Here is a 23,372-nt window from a genome sequence, read left to right as displayed (position 1 = left end):
TCATGACAAATGTGATGTCATTTCTTTCTGGCTTGTGCACAGCTCAAACATAACAGTTTCCAATGCTCTCGCACGAGCATTCACACTCGGAAGCACAAACAAGAACCAAAATGTTGCCCTCCAACTTCGCCAGGGTATTCTACAGGCTTTCAGAGAGTGTAAAGACCAACCATGGCCACCAACAGCTGAAGACATGGAGCTCAATCCTGAAGACATCCTACCTCCAGACCTTGTCCGCTTTCTCAGCGTGCTAATGACTGGCAAGGAGGGCATCGAGACAGAAAAGGTGAAGCGTCTGGTCTTCTCCATTGGACAAGATCTGTGCCGTGCAGTGTCAGATGGAAAATGGAAGTTACCAAAGCACATTCTCCTCTGTGTGACTAAGGCACCTGTTCCGAAGCAAACAGCTCACCACAATACTACACAATACCCTTCGTGAATGGCGATTCAATTTGTAATTTTTCCTGAAAAAAAGGTGATTACCTGTGATGTTTGTCTAGATCTGAAACTGGCAGTGACTGGTGATTGAAATGCGGTGCCTTTTTGTGTTTCAGGTCGAGGTACGTGAACTCCCCACGATCTACAGCAACCAGGAAGAGACTGATACCAGGGTGGTTCTGTACCTCCATCATGCTGCTACCATCGGATACAAGAACGCTGTAGTCAGAACACCGGACACAGACATCCTCCTGATCCTGCTCCACCATGCCCACAACATCAAGCTGACGGTGTACCTGGATACAGGGTCAGGGAAGCATCGCCAACTTGTCAACGTCTCTGAGCTGGCAGAATCCCTGGGAGAGGACTACTGTGCCACTCTCCTGGGGTACTATGTGTTCAGCGGAGAAGACTGCACCAGTGCCTTCAAAGGGAAGGGAAAAGTCGGGCCCTTGAAAAAGCTGGAGAAGAATCCCAGGTTTCACAGGGCATTCGGTGAACTGGGTGACAACTGGGATGCCAACCCTGAGGTGGAGAGGCAGTTAGAAAAATTCACCTGTGTGATGTACGGCCAGAGTCGCGAGTCATCAGTGGACATTGTCCGTGCCAAGCTGCTACGAAAAATGGTGGGAGAGGACAAGACCCTCACATCCAAGTCCAAGGTTGATCTGGCTCGCCTTCCTCCATGCCAGTCTGCCCTGAAGCCGCACATCCAGCGTGTGAACCACCGCGTAGCATTGTACAAAAGAGCCGATCAACCTATCATCGAAAAGCCAAAACCTTATGAGGAGCAAGGATGGATAAGGACTGATGAAGGACTGTTGAAACCAATGTGGTCCAGTGGTCCCATCCTACCAACCTCACTGGTGGATCTTCTGAACACAGGAGAGCACGAAGAGGAGGAGGAAGAGGAAGGAGAAGAAGAGTTTGACTCTGACGATTTCGATGAAAATGATGATGACTGACTCAGTGTAGAATCACTAATGCTAATGATGTTTATCTAAAACAAGCAAGAGAAGAGTGGTCACATTGAGTGCTAGGACTATTTTGACAGTTGTAATATTTAGAAAAATAAAACTTTGTGTTAACGTCTGTGTAGACGGACCTTAATATGAGTCTATTATTTCGTAAAACTGTGATTATTTTGTAAATAAAGCACTAATTAGCATACTAGTATACCATAGACACATGTAATCATGTTATGAATAGTTCTATCATGATCTATGCCCTTCAAAACATGGGTCTAGACACCTTCATTTTTCAATTATCTGCAATATTGGCTGAGATATGTCAAAAATCGTTTTTTTGATAATGGCAGCAGTAATTTGCATAAAAATGGTATGTGGGACATTTTTTCAGCTTGGGGCCATAGCTAGTCATTTTCTACACATTTCTTCCAATCTAGAAACACTGATTAGAAGTATATCTCCGGGGGGTGCAGGGGGACCTAGTCTTCCTACTAGACTATGTATCTTTACTATAATTCACCAAATGTCCGTCTGTTCGAAGGTACCGTAAAAACTGCTGAACCGATCGCAAATATATTTTGGGTGGGTAATCCTGGGACCCCTGGGAGTAAAATAGGCTATTTACTTTTCCCAATTTCAGCTTTGGTCTCAAGCATTCTCAGGTTTGGACTCCCGCATAACATTCGTGTTCGCATAACGTTCATTGTGACGATGTTCTCATTGTGATGATGTATGTGTTCACGGTAGTGTTTGACGTGACGGTGTGAACATAATTTCGTAATGTTTTTCGTTTGGTAATCCTTTAATGAACGTTTAATGCCCTTCGATGTCCGGGGCCGCACGCGCGCTACACTGGACAGGCCAGCGTGGACCTTGCCCTTCGCCGTCAGGCTTGGGTAAACCGCTGAGCCCCATCTGTGATGGGGACTGGGGCTTGAGACAGTGTCCCACGAATGAGGAATTCCCAGTATGCGCGAGTCATCAGCTCGCGTTGATTAAGTCCCTGCCCTGCCCTTTGTACACACCACCCGTCGCTACTACCGATCGGACGGTTTGATATCCTCGGATCAGCCCCTGCACGGGCCGTTCTCAGCTCGTGCCGGTGCACCGAAAAGATGAGCGAACTTGACTGTCGAGAGGAAGTAAAAGTCGTAACAAGGTTTCCGTCGGTGAACCTGCGGAAGGATCATTATCGGGACAACATGAGAGCGAGCGAGACGCGAGACGTACGTGGTACGTGATCGTCCATGTACTGTTTAGATTTTGACGATTTGCGTGTGATATGATTCAACGGATGTTTATATGAATCGTTTAAAATAAAAAAGCCTTCAATTTCTGATATTTTACCTTTTCATTTGGGCTTCCCAACTGAAGCCCCGCCCATCGGGCGGGTACTGTTGCTAGTCTAGTAAATGTTAACCATGTCTAATAAATGGTTTCAATTTATTAAACTAGAACGGCACTTTGTAGAGTGCATACGCCCACCAGGCTGAACAGGTTACATTTTGTATCCCACCGATTGGCCCGATCTGGATCTGAACCAAAATCTAATCGGCTTGTTCTTGTCACCTAACCAACTCATCCACCATAATCCATCCACAACTTTTTGATACATGGTGCTATATATCGTTTTTGGCCCCATCTTTCAATGGAGAAGAATCACTTACAGCAATTTAAAAAATTCTCGTATCCGGATCCAGATTTGAATCTTCACCAAAACTAATCTATTCGTTCTTGTCACACACCCAACCAGGGCACAACTTTGAGACATCCTGCTCACAGATAGACGTGAAAACTTAACCTCTGGCTACTTTCGGTGGCAGAAGTAAAATGTATGGCCCTTGACAACAAAATGCAGATGCACAGATCCAGGTTGAAGGGACTACACAAATTAGAAAACACGGTTAATAAACTTTATTTTTATTACATCACGATCAGACAGTCAGTCAGAAACTTCTCCATTGATATTCCACGTACATACATGGATGTACAGATTTATACGTGGTCAGAAATGGAGCCTTAATCAGTTGTTGGTTCAGTCACCAGCAGATGCACAACAAACATCAACAGATGAAGACCTTGTTTTGAGAAACATGTCTTCACTGGAGTCTGTGTCATGCGTACTTTCTTGCATCACACCACAAACCACGGTTGGTATGAACAAACACACTCATGAATGGGTGCGGACAACCTGAACATAATCCACTTTTGAGGTTTAAAAAGAAAAGAAGAAAGAAGTCGCGGGTTTTTTTTTTTGTTCGTTTGTTTTTTTGCATACAAGATCGAGGCTCGTGTAAGAGCTAAAAAATGTTGCAGTTACACAAACCAACTTTCGTGAACTGTGCCTAAAGGCAACTGGATGGCACATTTAAAGCAGGCCGTCCAAGGGTGCATTAAAGTTGGTCTATGTGCTGATCCACAGAGAGAGAGAGAGAGAGAGCACGACAGGTGGACAGACACCAATTACAATAACTTCTCCTGTCGTTACACGTGTGTTAACATTACCGAGATAGTTGCTACTTCAACTACTGTTTTGGCTACCGCTACAATTACACCAAACATCAATTCCTTCAAATTAATGGAGGCATACAATGAGAGCCTTAAATCATTTGAGTCTGCATTTTGTCAGCACCAAACAAGGTGATCAGCGATGCATTGTTAATTCTCGGTCAACCATGGCGTTTATGCTGAGGAATACATTTTTTCAGGATTTGTATTTGAGTTTCCTCCAAAAACTAGATTGACATCTTACCAGTAAACATGTGAAGCAACTTCATAAGCCTTTGTAGAACTTCCTCATCTGGAAGCTCTTCAACATACTCAGACTCTTTCCCAGAGATCCATAAACATATCACATGACCATATCTGCAAAACAACCACGTCTCTTATGGGACAGACGCACGGACAGACGCACGCACACACACGCAAAAGAAGGTCTACATCCCCTTTAATAATTTTTTACACCTTTTGTTACCTTATAGCCTGGAATTAAATTGCATTAAATCAGACTTTTTTCCACCTTTATTTACACATCGTGACCCACAACTTCAAAGTAAAAAAACAAATTCTACAAATTTCAGGAAATTAATAAAAAATACAAAACTAGACTATCTTGGTTGGATAAGTATCCACCCGCCTGAGTTAATACTTGGTGGAAGCACCTTTGACAGCAATTACAGCTGTGAGTCTGTTGTAATAGGTCTCTACCAACTTTGCACACCTTGATTGGGTAATATTTACCCATTTTCTGTAGAAAACTGTTCAAGCTCAGTCAAGTTGTGTGGGGAGCGTAGATAGACAGAAATCTTCGTCATACCACAGATTTTCGATTGGATTTAGGTCGGAGCTCTGACTGGGCCACTCAAGAACATATATATTTTTGTTCCTTAGCCACTCCAGTGTAGCTTTGGCTCTGTGCGCTTCGGGTTGTCAAGCTGCAAGGCGAACTTCCGTCCCAATTTCAGCTTCCTTGGAGAGAGCAGCAGGTTTTCCTCTAGGATGTTTCTGTATTTTGCTCCATCCATTTTCCTTTCTATCCTGACAAGTGCCCCAGTCCCTGCTGATGGGAAACATCCCCATAACATATGTTTCACAGTAGGGATGGTGTTCTGTGTTGGGTTTGCGCCAAACTTAACGTTTGGCATTTAGGCCCAAAGGTTCCATCTTTAGTTCGGTCAGATGACAAAACTTTTAGCCACATGGCTTCAGAATCTCCAGTGGTTTTTTGCAAACCTCAAATGGGACTCAAGGTTTGAGTAATAGCTTCCTTCTTGCCACCCTACTGTTCAAGCCAGACTTGTAGAGTGCTTGGGATATTGTTGTCACATGCACACAGTGACCAGTCTTTGCCATAAAGGCCTGGAGCTCTTTAAATTTCCCATTGGCCTCTTGGTGGCCTTTCTGATTCGCCTCTTCCCTGCTTGGTCATCCAGTTTGGAGGGACGGCCTGATCTAGTCAGGGTCTTGATGGTACCATACGCCTTCCACTTCTTAATGATTGTCTTGACTGTGCTCCAAGGGATATTCAAGGCCTTTGAAATATTTTATACCCATCCCCTGATCTGTGCCTTTTACACAACTATATCCCGGAGGTCTTTTTAAAAGCTCCTTGGTGCTCATGGTTGAGTCTTTGCTATGAAATGCACTACCCAGTGGAGGAAACCTACAGGAGCAGCTGATTTTATTCGGAAATAACCAGAATCATTACATTTTAACACAGGTGGAGGCCAATTAACCTGGTGTGTAATTTTGAAGGTTATTTGTTACACCTGAGATAATTTACAATTGCTATTATAAGGGGGGTGAACACTTATCTGACCAATATATTCTCGTTTTGTATTTTTAATTAATGTTCTGAATTTTGTAGAATTTGTTTTTCACTTGGAAGTTGTGGGTTACGATGTGCAAATAAAGGTGGAAAAAGTGATTTAATGCAATTTAATTCCAGGCTATAAGGGAACAAAAGATGAAAAATTGGAAAGGGGGTGTAGACTTTCTCTAGGCACTGTACGTACACACATACACATGCTAACTTTACCTGGCGAGCCCACAACAAGGGAGAAATCTAAATCGACATCTCTGCTTTCGTTTATTTGTGAACATTTGCCTTTAATATCAGTCTGCAAGGCAGCATAGAGAGTAACCCAGTTTTAGGACCGGCAGAGAAGATAACTGAGAATTGATCAGAGTTGTGATGGCAATGTACAATAGAGCGCGCACAGCTGTAAGGACGAAGGACGGGAACAGTGGTGAGATTGAGGTGAAGGTGGGAGTGCATCAGGGGTCGGGACGAAGTCCACTACTATTTGTAGCTGTGATGGAGGTGCTGGCTCAGACCGTAAAGGAGGGTTTACGGTGGGAGTTGTTGTATACAGATGATCTGGTGTTGATTGCGGAAAGTATGGATGGACTGAAGGAAAAGATGAACAAGTGGAAGGAAAGTATGGAGACAAAAGGTCTGAAGGTGAATATAGGAAAGACGAAGGTGATGGCAAGTGGTAAAGCATGTGGTGAGGTGGAAAGAACTGGGAAGTGGCCATGTGCTGTGTGCAGGAAGGGTGTCGGAGTGAACTCCATTCAATGTACAATGTGCGCTGAGTGGGTTCATCAAAAATGTAGTGGTCTGAGAGGGTCATTAACCAGTGTGGCAGCTACATTCAAATGTAAGGTGTGCACAGAGGGAGCTGCAGATGGAGGAAATGTTGAGTTGGATCTTGGAGACGGCGTGAAGCTGGAAGGTGTGAAAACATTTTGCTATCTCGGAGACATGCTGAATGGAGAAGGTGGATCAGACTCGGCAACGGTTGCGAGAGTGAGATGTGCATGGAAGAAGTTTCGGGAACTGAGTGGCGTGCTGATGAGGAGGGGAGTGTCATTGAAGCTGAAGGGAAAGGTGTATGATGCATGTGTGAGAAGTGTTATGATTTATGGGAGCGAGACATGGGTCATGAATGTAGAGCAGCAACGAAGGCTGGAAAGGGTGGAAATGCGAATGGTTCGGTGGATGTGCGGAGTGTCGCTGAGAGAGAGGAAGACAAATGATGAATTGCGAAAGATGATGGGAATAGAGCCTGTGATTGATGCTGTGAAGAGGAACAGGTTGAGATGGTTTGGTCATGTGTTGAGGAAGGATGAAAGTGACTGGTTGAGAAGAGTGATGGAAATAAATGTAGAAGGAAGTAGAGGACGGGGAAGACTGAGAAAGACTTGGCTAAAGACGGTGGAAGAAGAAATGCAGGCAAGGGGGTTAACAAGGAGAGATGCAGAAAATAGGGCAAAATGGAGAAGATTGTCATGGGGACCGCAAGGCTAACCCCCGCTCTAGCAGGGAAAATGGCCTTAAAATGCATGTTGTTGTTGTTGTTGTTGTATCAGTCTGGAAGGCCTTGAGTGCTATATGGATGCCTCCTAGTTTGGAGGTGATGTGTTGGTATAATTTATGCACAAGACGTCATGTCATTGGGTCATTTTGCTTCTTTGGTTAAATAGACGAGCTGTTGGATATAACTGGCAGATAAATATTTTCTTTTCCCAACAATAATTAAGGCTCATGAAATGGCAGTCACAAATAGTCAATGAAGGATAGGAACGGAATGACCAAACAGATGAACGCAAGACGTTGGATGAAAAGATGCCAGCGAAGCTATTGGAGTAGAGCTCTTAATCAAAAGAGTTTCCAGGAAACTGTGGCGTAAGGGATAAAGTGTCCGCTCGGAGTCTGGGATGTTGGCAGTTGAAACTCCAGCCTGGTCACACCAAAGACTAAAAATGGTGCGTGTGGCTTTTGTTTGACACTCAGCATTTAAAAGGAATGGAGCTCATGGCAAACAACCATAGGTTGGTAACCATTGCACAAGATTGATGGGCCTCGTAGCCGACTCCTGCATTGAAGTTCCTAATACAAACAACAACAACAACAGGCATTTTAAAGCCATTTTCCCTGCTAGAGCGGGGGTTAGCCTTGCGGTCCCCATGACAATCTTCTCCATTTTGCCCTATTTTCTGCATCTCTCCTTGTTAACCCCCTTGCCCGCATTTCTTCTTCCACCACCTTCAGCCAAGTCTTTCTCGGTCTTCCCCGTCCTCTACTTCCATCTACATTCATTTCCATCACTCTTCTCAACCAGTCACTTTCATCCTTCCTCAACACATGACCAAACCTAATAAGGTCTATTGATAAATAAAATAAATAAATAAACAAACAAACAAAATAAACAAACCTAATAAATAAAATTGAAGTTCCAAATAAGGGATCTTATTTATTTGTAAGCCTTCGCCTTATTGGGACAATAAAAGTGAGACCAATGAGAATCTCACCTCCATCTCCCCCAACCTTCTGCCTCACTCTTCCCCCTCCTCAAATAACACCTCATTGTGCCTCACCCAATCACCATCAATCCTTTTGTCCGCCCCATTCTTCCCTTTCTCCGAGCTATTCTGAAATCTCTGACACCTTCAACAGCTCTCCCTACATCTTCCACCTCTTACCCTACCCCTCCTCCCCCCTGTTCTGTATCCGATGCTCCCCCTTCCTCGTCATTAACGGTATGGACCTCAAACATCCGGGGCCTTCGTTCAAACTTAACTGATCTCTCCATACAGGTTGCTTCTGACAAACCAGACGTGATCTGCTAAACAGAAACTTTCCTCCTTCATGATGTCTCCGATTCCTTAGTATCTCTCCCGGGTTACTCTCTCCTCCGGTATGATAGACCTGAGCCTCGTCCTGGAGGTGGGGTTGCTATCTTTATCAAAAACTCTCTTCCTCACTCGCCCTGCACTGCACTCTCTCCACCTCACCCCCAGGAATACCTCTGGCTATGGCTTCCCCTTCGCTCCCACCTCTTGTTCATATGTGTGTTGTACCGTCCACCAAACAGTGATGACTCCATCTACATCTCACTGTCTGATAATATGGACCAACTTCTATCGACCCATCCCAACTCTCTCTTCCTCATATGTGGCGATTTCAATTGTCACCATGCCAGTTGGCTGGGTGTGGGTACCTCTCTCACCAGCCATGGCTCCTCAGCAAAGGACTTCTGCGACTCACTGGGACTGACACAATCTGTCAATTTCCCGACCCGGATCTCCGCCAACGGAGCATCTTCTCTTCTGGACTTGGTTATGACTAACTTCCCTGAAAATGTCTGCTGCTCTTCTTCTGCTCCAATCGGCTCATCTGATCATGTGCTTGTTAAAGTGGACATCTCTCTGACAATTCTCAGGGAGCCTGCTCAGCGTCGACGAGTCTGGCATTTCACTCAGGCCAACTGGCACGGTCTTCAAGCAGCCATCAATCATCTGGACTGGTCTCCCATCTCTACACCTCTGACATCAACTCATCCTGGGAATTCTTCCAAAGTAAATTGCTCTCTCATGCACAGATTTATCCCATCTCGTCAGCAGTTGTCATACCCTTCCTCCCGTCCATGGTCCATGGTCATCTTGTGGTGAGGCTGTTGCCCAGAAACAACTTGCCTTCGTCTCCTGGAAAGCAAGTCCAACGGAAGGAAATCTCATTTCCTTTCACAAAACCTGAAACAAGTGTGTGTCCACCCTCAGGAGAGCCAGGAAACAATATCTCTCCGTTCTCAAGACCAAACTCTCTTATCTGTCTCCCTCTTCCAAATCCTGGTGGTGTCTGGTCAAATCTGTTTCTGGTGTTTGTTCCCCCTCCATCCCCTCCCTTACCTCAAACGGCTACACGGCTGACTCCGCACGTGAAAAAGCTGAATGCCTCAACTCTGTGTTTGCCTCCAAATCTTGTGTCCCAAACCCACCCCTCTCTGTACCCGTCGTACCCAGCTGCTCCTGGACTCCGTGTCCTTTCCTCCTGACGAGGTGGAAAAGTTTGTCAACCCTCGACTCTGATTCTGCAACTGGACCTGACGGCATCAGCCCACGGGTCCTAAAATCCTGTTCTGCCGCTCTTTCACTCCCTCTCTCTGTTCTCTTCACCCTCTCTTTTGCTCAAGGTCAACTGCCATCTGCTTGGAAATCAGCCAACATCACCGCTTTACACAAAAAGGTGCAAAAACAGATCCTAGCAACTACAGACCAATCAGCCTTCTCCCAATTATCAGCAAAGTCATGGAATCCATCACTGCTTTGGATATGAAATCTTTCCTCTTCTCCAATGGCTTGATCTCTGATCATCAATTTGGTTTCAGACCAGGTCACTCTACTCTGGGCATGCTGCTTCTGCTGTCTCAACAATGGATGGAGGTCCTCAATGCCAAACAGGAAATTAGAGCTGTCTCCCTCGACATATCACGTGCCTTTGATACGGTCTGGCACCCCGCTCTGCTCACCAAACTCTCCTCCTTTGGTATCCATGGAAATCTCCACGCATGGCTGGCGGACTTCCTCTCTAGTCGTAGTCAACGTGTGGCCCTGAATGGGTTTCTCTCATCTCCTCTTCCTGTTCAGGCTGGAGTTCCCCAAGGCAGTGTTCTGGGCCCTGTGCTTTTTCTGGTCTTCATCAATGATCTCTCTGACTTTCTTGAAAATCCTCTCTATCTCTTTGCTGATGACTCCACTCTCTGACGCTCCATTCCTCATCCCTCAGATCGGCAGTCTGCAGCCTCCTCACTGTCTGCAGACCTGGACAAAATCACAGACTGGGCAAACAAGTGGAACATGTCTTTCAATCCTGACAAATCTCACACTCTTACGATGTCTCTCCGAAAAGACCGACTGGACAACCCTCCCATCTACTTTCTGAATAATCCTCTCCAAGAAGTTCTGTCACTCAAGCTTTTGGGTCTCACTATCTGCCATGATCTTTCCTGGGAAAACCACATTTCCAAGCTGGCCTCCAAAGCCAGTTGCCGACTGGGCATCCTCCGTCGTGCGAAGTCCTTCCTTGGCACACCTGAGCTCCTCACCACATACAAGGCTTTCATCCGCAGCTCAATGGAGTACTGCTCTCCCCTCTGGGCTGGTGCTCCTGCCTCGCACCAAGCTCGTCTTCACGCTGTTGAAACCAAAGCGTTCAGAATCATTGGAATCTCCCGCCATGACGCTATCTCCGAGGGCCTTTCACTTACTCACTGCAGGCAGGTTGGTGGTCTTTCCGTCTTCTACCGACTCCTCTCCGGCCTTGCTCCCCCAGCTCTCTCTGGGCTCTGTCCCCCAAATATTCCTATAGGTCGCACAAGATCTGCCTGCAACCCTCTTATGGTTAAACTGCCAAAATCAAGACTCTCTGCTCACCTTCACTCCTCTTTTCTCCCGCCTCTGGAACAAACTCTCTCACTGTCTTCAATCCCACTCCTCCCTCCAGGTCTTTATAACGGCTGTTCACCACCATCTCTTATCTTCCCCAATCCAAAACCTTGATCTTTTCTACCCCCGCTAATTTCACCCCAAATCCACTTTTTTGAGGTGCCGACTTCTTTCCTGGAAGTCCTTGGTGTCCTTGCGTTTTATACCTATCCTGCCTCCCCCCAGGCCCTCTCCCTACCACACATCTCCCAATGTCCCTGCTCTCAAATGTTGTTTGTGTGCTTCCTCCCCTTCTCTCCCCATCTTGTCGACCGCTCCCCTTTTTATATACTTTGTTTGCTTGTTTGTTTGATTTGTTTGTTTGATAAATGTTAGCTCTTTCATGAGCCTCGACTCTGTATACAAAAAAAAAAATCATCACCTGCATATGAAGGTAGTGACTGGCTAGATAGCTCAGATGTGGAGTATGTGAGGGAAAATTAATTAATTGTGTACGTAAGCTTCATAAATACATATATTAATAAGTGTTAACTGTATTCTATGAAATCTAACAATTCTAAACTCCTTTACCGAGGAAAACTCCAGGGCAGGTCGTAAATCCCTGCCTGCAGCTTTTACAACCCAAGCCAGGCTAACTGCCAGCCCAAACTGTGAGATTTGATCAGTTTCAGAGCCTCGCAGTCAAATCGGCAAGTTTTGGAGAATAAAAGAGAAAGTCTCTTATTAAATAGTGTAACAAATAAATATACTCTATATAACACTTGCAGAAGTACCCGGCGTTGCCGGGCGGGGGTGTGGGGGGAGGGTGATGGGAGGGGTGGAAGGGGAGGGGTGGAAGGGGAGGAGTGGAAGGGGAGGGGTGGAAGGTGAGGGGTGGAAGGGGAGGGGAGGGGGGGACGGGAGGGGAAGGGGGGGAAAGGGACGGGAGGGGAGGGGGGGAAGGGGACGGGAGGGGAGGAGCAGGGGGTTGGGGAGGGGTGGAGGGGGAGGGTGGAAGAGGAGGACGAGGGGGGAAGAGAAGGGGAAGGGAGGGGGGGAACGGATGGGGGGGGGGGGAGGAGGTGAAGTGGCGGAGGGAGGAGGGGGAAGGGGAGGGAGGGTAGGGGGGACGGGAGGGGGTGAGGGGGAGGGGGGAAGAGGAGGACAAGGGGGGGGGAAGAGGAGGGGAAGGGATGGGGGGGGGAGAAGGTGGAGGGGAGGAAAGGGGGGGAAGGGGAGGGGGGAAGGGGAGGGGGGAAGGGGAGGGGGGGAAGGGGAGGGGAGGGGGGGAAGGGGAGGGGAGGGAGGGGAGGGGGGGAAGGGGAGGGAGGGGAGGGGGGAGGGAAGGGGTGGAGGGGGAGGGGTTGAAGGGGGGATTTTTCTCAAATGCGCCAAGTTAAATATGAATAAAAAATATGGATCTTGTCATCGGAGGTCATTTTTAGGTAGGCCATGTCCTTCCCAGGCCCAATGGCCATGTCTATGCCAAAAATTAAGTACGTGAGCGAGTCTGGCGGCGAGGATGGAACATCACGTGATCGCTCTGAGCGAATCAGCGAGCTGCTCTGGCACAGGCTGAGATTCAGTGTATAATGTTCCTCGCTGAAATGCGCTAAGTTAAATATGAATAAAAAAAATGGATCTCGTCATCGGAAGTCATTTTTAGGTAGGCCATGTCCTTCCCAGGCCCAATGGCCATGTCTATGCCAAACATCAAGTACGTGAGCCTCTCCGTTTAGGAGTCTATAGGTAACACACACACACACACACAAACTGTTTTATTTATATAGATATATATGATCATGATCTGCAAAAAGTTATGTATTTAGATTCCAATGAAAACACAAGTTTTAAGAAATGTTTTGGAAGTTTGGAAAGAAAAGGGGCTTCTCAAAGTTGTTATCGCTGAACGCTGGTGAAGGTCGGACCAGCCTCCATCCATAACTTTGTCCACGCCTGGTGAGCCAATAATTTAAAAAGTTTCAAAGCATCCTTAGTTTGTTCAAAGACTCCTATTTATTTTCATGATTTTAAGTTTAACTACACATAATCCACATGATTCAACTTATATACAACAATTTTCTCTACTTATTTAAGAATATGAGCAAGTGTATTGTTCCGAAACTATATTGCAAGATGTTAACATGTGTAACTGATTAAAATATTATTTTCTCCCTTTGAGGATAGATAATGGCCTGGCAACTGAGTAGGAGTTCCCTGTTTTAATGGAAATCACACACTTTCTTGTAGGCTTACACAACCGTGAGTTAATGCTCTATTAATTCGATGCAAGTTACAAAATGGGAAATGTATTGTTATGGTTTTTAGAACCTTCACTTGTAAATAATAATAAGCCTTGTAAATATCCCCCTTTGTAAAGGTTGCACCCTAGTTAGGCCATGTACAACACACGTAGGACACCGTAGAAACCTCTCTAGTTATTTCATTAGTCTATGTTTCAGTTAAGGATCTGTTTCCAATAGTTGAATCTGCGTTGTATTAATTAAATAAGAGTAGGCCCCAAAGTTCCTTTCAAAAGCGGTGCGAGTGGTTTTCTATCCCGCAAGCCGCCATAAGCCACACGGCCGAGTTGGAGAAGGGGGAGGAGCGCCAGGAACGAAGGCGTGGCCCATCAACGCACCATCAAAGGTGGAGCCAGGGAGCCCTCACCAACCAACCAGGGTTGAGGTGAGCCCGCCGGTGGGCGTGTCCTAAGAAGCGGCGGCTTGATACGTAAAAGGCCAATATAAGCGCGGCCGCGGACTACTTCGAGAGATAATCGGCAGATGAGTGAGGGAGCCCGAAGAATCAGAGTGGGAGAAGCGAGGAGTCCGGTGTGGTTGTTGCACGAACTGGTTGGGCGCGCGCTCCGTGGAAGATCCAGCTATTACGTCCGCCGAAGCGTTTCCTCCCCGCTACAAGTAAAGTCCGCTCGCGGCCAACGATACGCGGAGCTGCCTGCTGAGGTTTTCGCCACAGAGCCGGAGCGTGGATTGGGGCCGTAGCCTGGACGGCTTCCCATCGGCCGAACGCTACCTGGACCCTTCGCCTCCTACCATCCCTGCCATCCCATCCTCCCTTGTAAGTGTGTTTGTTCTGTCCTGGGAGTGTTATATAAGAGTGTCGAAGCTTGCCCTGTGTCCTTTTATTTCCTCCACTTGTATATTCTTGCCCTTTCGTTTCCTCTTTTAGTGTAATAAATAAACCATATTTGTTCTTTCTTTACCCCTTTTGGTTTCTTCTCATCCGATCGCTTTCGTCCTGTCCCCAATTGATATACGTGGCACGATTTGGCAGAACCGCTCAGGATCGGGTTTAGTCTTCTTGTTAACGGCCCGAGTCGCAGCTCGCTTCGCTCGGCGCATCCATTACCACTGCGGCTCGGGTGGAAATCATCTCCTCGCTTACGGCCGATCTTAGTACGCAGGTATTTGGGACTTTATTGACTAATGACCCTGGCTACTACCGACCGGAAGTGCCGTCATAGTTTCCAGGATCGGAGACGGCCAGTGTAAAAGACAAGGAAGGGGATTAACCCCCCCTTGGTAAGGGGAGCGCCGTACTCCGGATCCGCAACAGTATTATATTATAACTATGTGCTTCACAATAACTGAATTGTATTTTCTGTAACCGAAACCTCTCCCAAGATGAAAAGAATGGAAAAACCAGTTTGCCTTCAACTTTTCTGATCTCATTCCCCCCTTCCTCTCTCTCTTCCCCTCAGCTGAACCCCATTTTAGTTTCCTTCACAAGTATAAGAAAGGCTGTACTGCACAAATGCTTCAGGATTCTGCTTAGAAATTATTGTGGGTGTGTTCTTTTCTGGAGTTGGATTCTTACCAAGTGGGGTTTTGAAGTCCTTTGATGTACATCTTTTTGTAACCTAAGCAAAGTCCTCCATGTTTCATTAAAAAATCAGCAGTTATCTTAAACAGTTTGTGGACATTAATCATCGAGTCTTCTGTCTATCAATCAAAGCTAAATTAATTAGTTCCACAACAAGTACGTGCTACAGAGTTGTCCAATTTGAGTTGGGTTTCTGACGGAAATGGTCTTCTAACATTTACTACAACCACTGCGATCAGTCTCATCCATAAATTCCAAATCTACCACTTGCTTGTCAGTGGATGGATCAACCTTTATATCCACATTCTTTATTTGTTCCATAAACTTGATATCTGCATCAAGGATTATTTTATTTTCAAAGCAAAGTACACAAGAGGATAGCACCATCAACTTTATAAACTGTCACTGAAGATGAGGCAACATCAATCTTGCTCTTCCCAATCTTAGTCTCACCTCTCAGGTGGCTGTAGCACTTGAAATCCTTGGATTTTCCTTTCCCACTCAAGTGGAAACTGCTGCTGTTTCACTTTCAAGGGTGACTCATCATCCCAGACCAATCGCACATACTCCAGGCCAGCATTCCAAAAGGGCTCGGAAAACTCAAGAAATATCTTGTTGACGGTTCCAAAGCCCAGGTTCTCCAAAGCCTCCACTTTAGACGTTGGTAATGATGGCTCAAACATTGTTGAGTGGTGGTTTTTCAAGTAACCTTGAATTTGATTAAAAAAAAATAAAAAAAAGTTTATTTTGATCAACTTTCTTGCAAGGCAACAAAGTATACCGTTGCAATGCTCAAGAGACCACAATTTTCAGCCATGATAAAAACTTTAAAAAGAGGAATTTTAAAAATTACTTTAAAACAAGTACAGATACATTCAAAGTACACCATCCCCATGCCAAATATATAAATAACATATCATCCAGCGCGCGACATTGTCGGGGGGCCTTCGGCACATCAAGACGGAAATGTGAGGGAGCTGTGTACATTAATTGTTTGATCAATTGTGTAATTAATATAAATAAATAGTAATCGTAAAATAATAAAGTTCTTAAACCTTAATCAGTTAGCTAATAGAATACCTAAACCACCAGTTTCACAGAGGGTGAGATAGAGTGGCAGAGAAGGATTTTAGGACCCGTGGGCTGATGCCGTCTGGTCCAGTTGCAGAATCAGAGTCGAGGTTTGACAAACCTCTCCACCTTGTCAGGAGAGGATACCGAGTCCAGGAGCAACTGGGTACGGTGGGTACAGAGAGATGGGTTTGGGACACAAGATTTTGAGGCAAACAGAGTTGAGGCATTCGGCTTTTTCACGTGCGGTGTCAGCTGTGTAGCCGTTTGAGGTAAGGGAGGGGATGGAGGGGGAACAAACACCAGAAACGGATTTGACCAGACGCCACCAGGATTTGGAGGAAGGAGACAGGTTTGAGTCTTGAGAGTAGAGAGTGTTTCCTGGCTCTCCTGAGGGTAGACACAATTTTCCTGGCATATTTTAGTGTGATGCAAAAAATATAGACAATACTGAACAATATTCGAGTTGAAACTCATGAGTCAGGGTGGTTGTCTGTGCTTAAAAAAAAAAAAGGAAAAAAAAGTTTCAATAACAAACAGGATGGTTTTGTTTGAAAAATTGTTTCATTGCCAACAAACAAACAAAAAAGCATGTTGATAAGATTGCCCCATTAGAACCAATTCCACGATCTAGGAATCTATTCTGTAGATAGCCAGACAGAAGACTCCACAGTGAAAGACACATGAAAGCCCGCTTGGAGTTTGCAAAAAAGCACCAAAAGGACTCTTAGACTGTGAGAAACAAGATTCTGTGGGCTTTCATGTGTCTTTCACTGAGGAGAGGTTTTCGTCTGGTTATTCTGCCATAAAGCCCAGATCGGTGGAGTGTTGCAGTGACGGTTGTCCTTCTGGAAGTTTCTCCCATCTCCACACAGGATCTCTGGAGCTCAGCCAGAGTGACCATCAGGTTCTTGGTTACCTCTCTTACCAAGGCCCTTCTCCCCCGATTGCTCAGTTTGGCCGGGTGGCCAGCTCTAGGAAGAGTCCTGGTTGTTCCAAACTTCTTCCATGTAAGAATTATGGAGGCCACTGTGCTCTTGGAACCTTCAATGCAGCAGAGATTTTTTTGTGGGCTTCCCCAGATCTGTGCCTCGACACAATCCTGTCTCTGAGCTCTGCAGGCAGTTCCTTCGACCTCATAACTTGGTTTTTGCTCTGATATGCATTGTCAGCTGTGAGACCTTATATAGACAGGTGTGTGCCTTTCGAAATCATGTCCAATCAATTGAATTTACCAAAGGTGGACTCCAATCAAGGTGTCGAAACATCTCAAAGATGATCAAGAGAAATGGGAGGCACCTGAGCTAAATTTCAAGTGTCATAGCAAAGGGTATGAATACTTATGTCAATGTGATATTTCAGTTTTTTCTTTTTAATAAAATTGCAAAACTTTCTAAAATCCTGTTTTCTCTTTGTCATTATGGGGTATCGAGTATAGATTGATGAGGGAAAAAATGAATTTAAACTATTTCAGCATAAGGCTGCAACATAACAAAATGTGAAAAAAGTGAAGGGGTCTGAATGCTTTCTGAATGTATGTGGTTTATTGATGTAAATTTATGTTCAATTCAATATGGCTGCCGAACCACGTGACCAACGTCATCAATTTAATTGTCCCATACAATTTTTATGTGGATCACACAAAATAAATTTCCAACTGATCGGATCAAGCATTCGACTTGTCTAATTATGATGTCATAATGAAGGACCGATGACATCATAATGAATATATGTTGTTCTACATGGGGAATACTTGAGAATGAGCTATGTTTCAAAAAAATTTCTATGGAGCCATTTCAGAGATAGAGGTTCAAAGTGTTTCATTTTTTTTCCAAGATGGCACCCGCACCATGTAACCTATGACATCGTAGCTATCATTAAAAAATATATATTAAGGACAAGGCGCTCATAAGGTCAAAATTTCTTGGCAATCGGACCAACGGTTGCAGAGAAAAGCATATTCACGTTCTTTGCAGACAAACAAACTCGACCGTGCGATTCGTGCAGCAATTTGGAATTTATCCGGGATGCCGGCGATAGCTCGTCAACTCTTCTCCGTCAGACTCGCATGAATCCTTGCACCGATTCGAGTGAATTGAACTTCATGACATCACACAACCCGAATCACCGAATCCCACGAAGGCTCATTTTACCAACGAAACATGAATACTTCTTGAAATGAGCACATCCGCTCAAGTCGACCTTAGCACTCCCAAATGAGAATGACAGAGGTTAAAATAAAAAGAAAAAAAAAGAAGATTTTAGGGCTACACACTTTTCTTTTTCTTTTTTAGTTTGAAACCTATTTTTGGTTTTTTACATTTTTATTTATTTATTACATTTTGATAGATGAAAATGTACCAGAAAAGAGGACCGTGGGCCAAATTTCAGCTCTCTAGGCCGTATGGAACCTAAAAAACAAACGGCTCAAATTTTTGACGCGGGCCAAACAAAGTTCAGAAGAAATTAAATTAAAGTGTGTAATGAAATAAAAAGGATGCAGTTGTCAGACTTACCGAGTGGCACTGTTACAATGACATGGTCGGCAAAGAAGGATTCTCCTCCTTCGCAAGTCACGCGCACTCGAGATTGGCCATCTTGGCAATCCATGCCGGCCCAATTGATGCACTGCACGTTCTTGTTGAGCAGCACTCGCTCGCGAGGAAACCGCTGCAGCAGCGAGTCAACCAGAGAGGAATAACCTCTGCGTCGAGACCGGTGGAAAATGACAAATTGCAAAAAGCCGTGAGGCTGACAGGTAAATCGAAACGATACGAAGTTCTGAGACAAGTTCCGATTGCAAAATACCCGCAGCTTGGTTTTGACGGTGGTAAAATTGTCATCTACAAACGCATACTTCCACCAGAAATAAATAGAAATTGATACAAAGATGGTCTTAAAGTTTCACATCATCATAAACTTCAAGGAGACACTGCAAAATAAACTGAAAATTAGAGTGGAAATAATATTACTCAAATAATTTATTGACAAATCAGCAGAAGACTTACGTTGCTCAGGGACATGCTTGCTGTTAGTCGCCTTCACCATGTTCTCTTAACCTTCAACCTATACAGATTTTGTTATCAAACTAGAGGTGCAAAAAGCTTTACTCTCAGGTCATATTTCATATGCAGCACATGGCTGAAGGTTGGAACATTTGCAGGTGCAGGTTAGAGCAGGAATGTGGAATTGGGTCAAGGTGACAGCGATAGCTCACCTACTCTTGGACTTCCGCTTCCGGTCCGGTCTGGAGAGGACGCTGGCGTTACTTGTTCGCCGCTTCTCCGACTTGGCCATTGCACATAGTTTGCTTTTCTGGTGGTCATGGCGGATTTTTGACCGTTGGGTCTGCCCTCTGCTCGGTCCTGGCTCTGCTCCTGGCTTCGCCTGCCCGGCTCCTCCACTGTTTCCTCAGGCCCGCTCCCGTTGTTTGTGGCGGTTGTTTGCGGCAGTGGCTGTTTGCCGCTGTGGTCTTGATTAGCGGCTGCGGTCGTTTGCCGCTGCGTTTGCCGCTTTTGCCTCCTCGACCTTGGCCTCGTACTCGTCCCTTCGCTCCTGCCTGGCATGGCTCTGAGGTACTCCGCCGCAAGGCTTCTTCTGCTCACTACTCACTCCACCCCATCATGCATCTCTGCAATCAAGTACCACGGACTCCTGCGACGACCCAGATACATTCATAGAGGCTCCGGTCGTAAGTTTGTTTACTTACAAACAGGTCACTCCATTCCCGTACTCTGGTCGGCTCAGCGCACTCCCACTCATCGTCCCAGAGCACCTGGTCACAGCATCGCACACGATCGCACCTCCCGTCTGCAAACCCTGCCTAAATCACCTGAGTTCATCCCCACCGTACAAAACAACATCAAGCTCACCCTGTTCAATACACGGTCCCTCAACAACAAAAGCCTCATCCTGACCGACTACATTCTGGATAATAAACTGGACTTTCTCTGTCTCACTGAAACCTGGCAACAACCTCTGGACTACTTCTCACTCAACCTCACTACACCCAATGGATATTCTTACATCAATAAACCACGCTCGGAGGGCCGAGGTGGTGGAATTGCCGCAATTCACCGACAAGACATCAAGACCAGCCTCATCTCCATCTCATCTCACTCACCGCAGGCAGGTTGGTGGTCTTTCCGTCTTCTACCGACTCCTCTCTGGCCTTGCCCCCCAGCTCTGTCCCGCAAATATTCCTACAGGTCGCACAAGATCTGCCTGCAACCCTCTTATGGTCAAACTGCCAAAATCAAGACTCTCTGCTCACCTTCACTACTCTTTTCTCCCGCCTCTGGAACAAACTCCCTCACTCTCTTCAATCCCACTCCACCCTCCAGGTCTTTAAAACAGCTGTTCACCACCATCTCTTATCTTCCCCCATCCAAAACCTTGATCTTTTCTACCCCCGCTAATTTCACCCCAATTCCACTTTTTTGAAATACCAACTTCTGTCCTACAAGTCCTTGGTGTCCTTGTGTTTTATACTTCTCCCTCCCCCCCTTCCCACGCCTCCTCCCCCCAAGCCCTCTCCCTTCCACACATCTCCCTGCTCTCAAATGTTGTGTTTGTGTGCTTCCCCTTCTCTCCCCATCTTGTTTTCCGCTCCCTCTTTTTATATATTTTGTTTGTCTGGTTGATTTGTTTGTGAAGTAAATGTTAGCTCTTTCACGAGCCTCGATTCAGTATACCAAAAAAAAAAAAAAAAAAAATCTGCTCCATCATTTGAACACCTGGCTTTTAAACTCTCTGGTCACACACAGTCATGGCTGTCGTCTACCGCCCTCCCAAACCGCACCCATCATTCCTGTCTGACTTCTCCTACTTTCTGACCCAGCTCTGTTCCCTCTCCCCCTCAATCCTCCTCCTCGGTGATTTCAATATCCACATGGACTCCACTGACTCCACAATAACCACTGACTTCACTGATTTACTCACCTGCTTTAACCTCACTCAACATGTCAACTTTCCTACCCATAACCATGGGCACATTCTGGACCTTGTCTGCTCTACTGGATTAATTTTGCACCATCTCTCTGGCTCCGACCTCACCCTCTCTGACCACTTAGCCATCACGATGACCATCAACATCCCCACCCCAGCACCAAGGCATTATCGCACTATCAACTTCCGTAAGCTAAACGCTCTTTCAGCTACCTCATTCTCATCCACCCTCTGAAAAAATGTCCACTTCTCCCTTCGTTGACCTCCACACCCCTTCTGACCTCACTGACTACTACAACCACACTCTCTCCTCCTGCCTTGACCAGCTTGCGCCCATGAAAACCAAAACAGTTTCTTTCACCCATTCTGCTCCTTGGTTTACCCCTGAACTCCGCCTGATGAAAACTCGTGCTCGCCAACTTGAAAGACTCCGCAATAAAACAGGTCTCACAATTCACTCCCAAGCCTACAAGGACCACCTACAACACTACAAAGATGCCCTCTCCCCCGCCCGCTCCACCTACTACTCTCAAATTATCCACTCTGGCTCCGGAAACCCAAAAGCACTCTTCTCTACAATAAACAAACTCCTCAGCCCCCTGAACACCACCACCCAGTCATTCACAGTAGACAATTGCATCTCCTTCCTTTCATTCTTCCAATGCAAAATTGACATCTACAACAGCTTAACCACCACTGCACCCGCTCCCCCTCAAACCACCTGCCCCCCCTTATCCTGCCAACCCCTGTCTCAGTTCTCCCCAGTCTCCCCTACTGACCTCTCTGAACTCATCATAGGAATGAAAACTGCCACCTGCACTCTTGACCCCATCCCCTCCAGCTTTGTCAAGGCCTCCCTTCCTGCTCTCTCTCCACTTATCACTGCAACAATAAACTCCTCCCTGTCTACAGGCATCGTCCCACAATCCCTCAAAATTGCTGCTGTTACCCCCATTCTGAAAAAACCTGGACTCAACCCTGACACCCTAAATAACTTCAGACCCATCTCCAACCTACCCTTTCTGTCAAAAGTTTTGGAACGTGCTGTAGCCACTCAACTCAAACATCACCTCTCTGCCAATAACCTGTATGAAACATTCCAATCCGGATTCCGCTCCAACCACAGTACTGAAACTGCTCTCCTCAAAATCACCAACGACCTTCTCCTCTCCTCTGACGCTGGCAACCTCAACATTCTCATCCTCCTCGACCTCAGCGCCGCCTTTGACACCATCAGTCACACCATCCTCCTCACCCGACTTGAAACCACCTTTAACATTACCGGCACTGCCCTCTCTTGGATCAAATCATACCTCTCTGACAGACGCCAGTTCATCTCCATCAATAACTGCAAATCCCCCACTGCTCCCCTCCCCCAAGGTTCAGTTCTTAGCCCCCTCCTCTTCATCCTGTACCTGACCCCCTTGGTCACTTAATCCGCCATCATGGTCTCCAATTCCACTGCTTCGCCGATGACATCCAGCTTTTCATCTCCACCAAGTCCGTCTCCACCAACACCCACTCTATCCTGACAAACTGCATCACTGAAATAAAATCCTGGCTTCAAATCAATTTCCTCAAACTTAACTATGATAAATCTGAAATAATCATCATTGGCCCAAAAACGCTCACCAAATCCACCCATAACTTTGCCCTCAACATCGACGGTTTCCCAGTATCCACCTCCCCTCACATCCGGAATCTTGGCATCATCTTTGACCAAACCCTCTCCTTCGACAAATACACTAAACAGATCACAAAGACAGCCTTCTTTCACCTGAAAAACATCGCCCGTCTCCGTCCATCCCTCTCCTCCACGGCTGCAGAAACCCTCATCCACGCCTTCATCACCTCCCGTCTGGACTACTGCAACACAGTGCAACAGCCTCCTCTATGGTTCACCCTCAATAATCACCAATAAACTCCAATACATTCAGAACTCCGCTGCCCGTCTACTCACCCATTCCCGGACCCGTGACCACATCACCCCCGTCCTTTACAAGCTTCACTGGCTCCCCATCCCCCAGAGAATCCAGTACAAAATCCTCCTCTTGACCTACAAAGCCCTCCATTACCTGGCCCCATCCTACCTGGCTGACCTCCTCTCCAGACACTCCCACCCACAACCTCCACTCTGCTGGTACCAACCTCCTGACCCCCCCCCCCCTCCCATCCGGACCAAATTCAGATCCTGGGGGGACAGGGCCTTCTCCATCGCTGCTCCCACCCTCTGGAACTCACTACCTCACACCATCAGAGACTCCTCCTCACTCACCACATTCAAAACATCACTCAAGACCCACCTGTTCAACACTGCATTCAACATTTAACCCACAGCATTTAACCCCTGACTATCTCTTCTCCTTCTCCTTCCTTTTGCTTTGATTATTTATC

At 46.2% G+C, this 23,372-nt stretch overlaps 1 protein-coding gene across 2 annotated transcripts in view; it reads right to left on the bottom strand.

Moving 5' to 3' along the window:
• Positions 1-23,372, bottom strand: part of PAOX (polyamine oxidase) — a 54,713-nt gene that overhangs the window by 12,319 nt on the left and 19,022 nt on the right. The window contains exons 4-6 of one of the 2 annotated variants that reach the window (XM_068098974.2): positions 18,548-18,735; positions 15,414-15,669; positions 4,159-4,271 (exon numbers count right to left, since the gene is read on the bottom strand). In XM_068098974.2, the coding sequence (XP_067955075.2) occupies positions 4,159-4,271; positions 15,414-15,669; positions 18,548-18,735 (557 nt within the window). The remainder of the gene's footprint in view (positions 1-4,158; positions 4,272-15,413; positions 15,670-18,547; positions 18,736-23,372) is intronic. The other variant, XM_068098975.2, reaches the window with a different exon arrangement.

Source organism: Myxine glutinosa, chromosome 3 (genome assembly GCF_964187855.1).
Source record: "Myxine glutinosa chromosome 3, kmMyxGlut1.1, whole genome shotgun sequence".
NCBI classification, from domain to species: Eukaryota; Metazoa; Chordata; class Myxini; order Myxiniformes; family Myxinidae; genus Myxine; species Myxine glutinosa.
The sequence above is the reverse complement of the archived record's forward strand: the minus strand, read 5'-3'. Positions and strand labels throughout refer to the sequence as shown.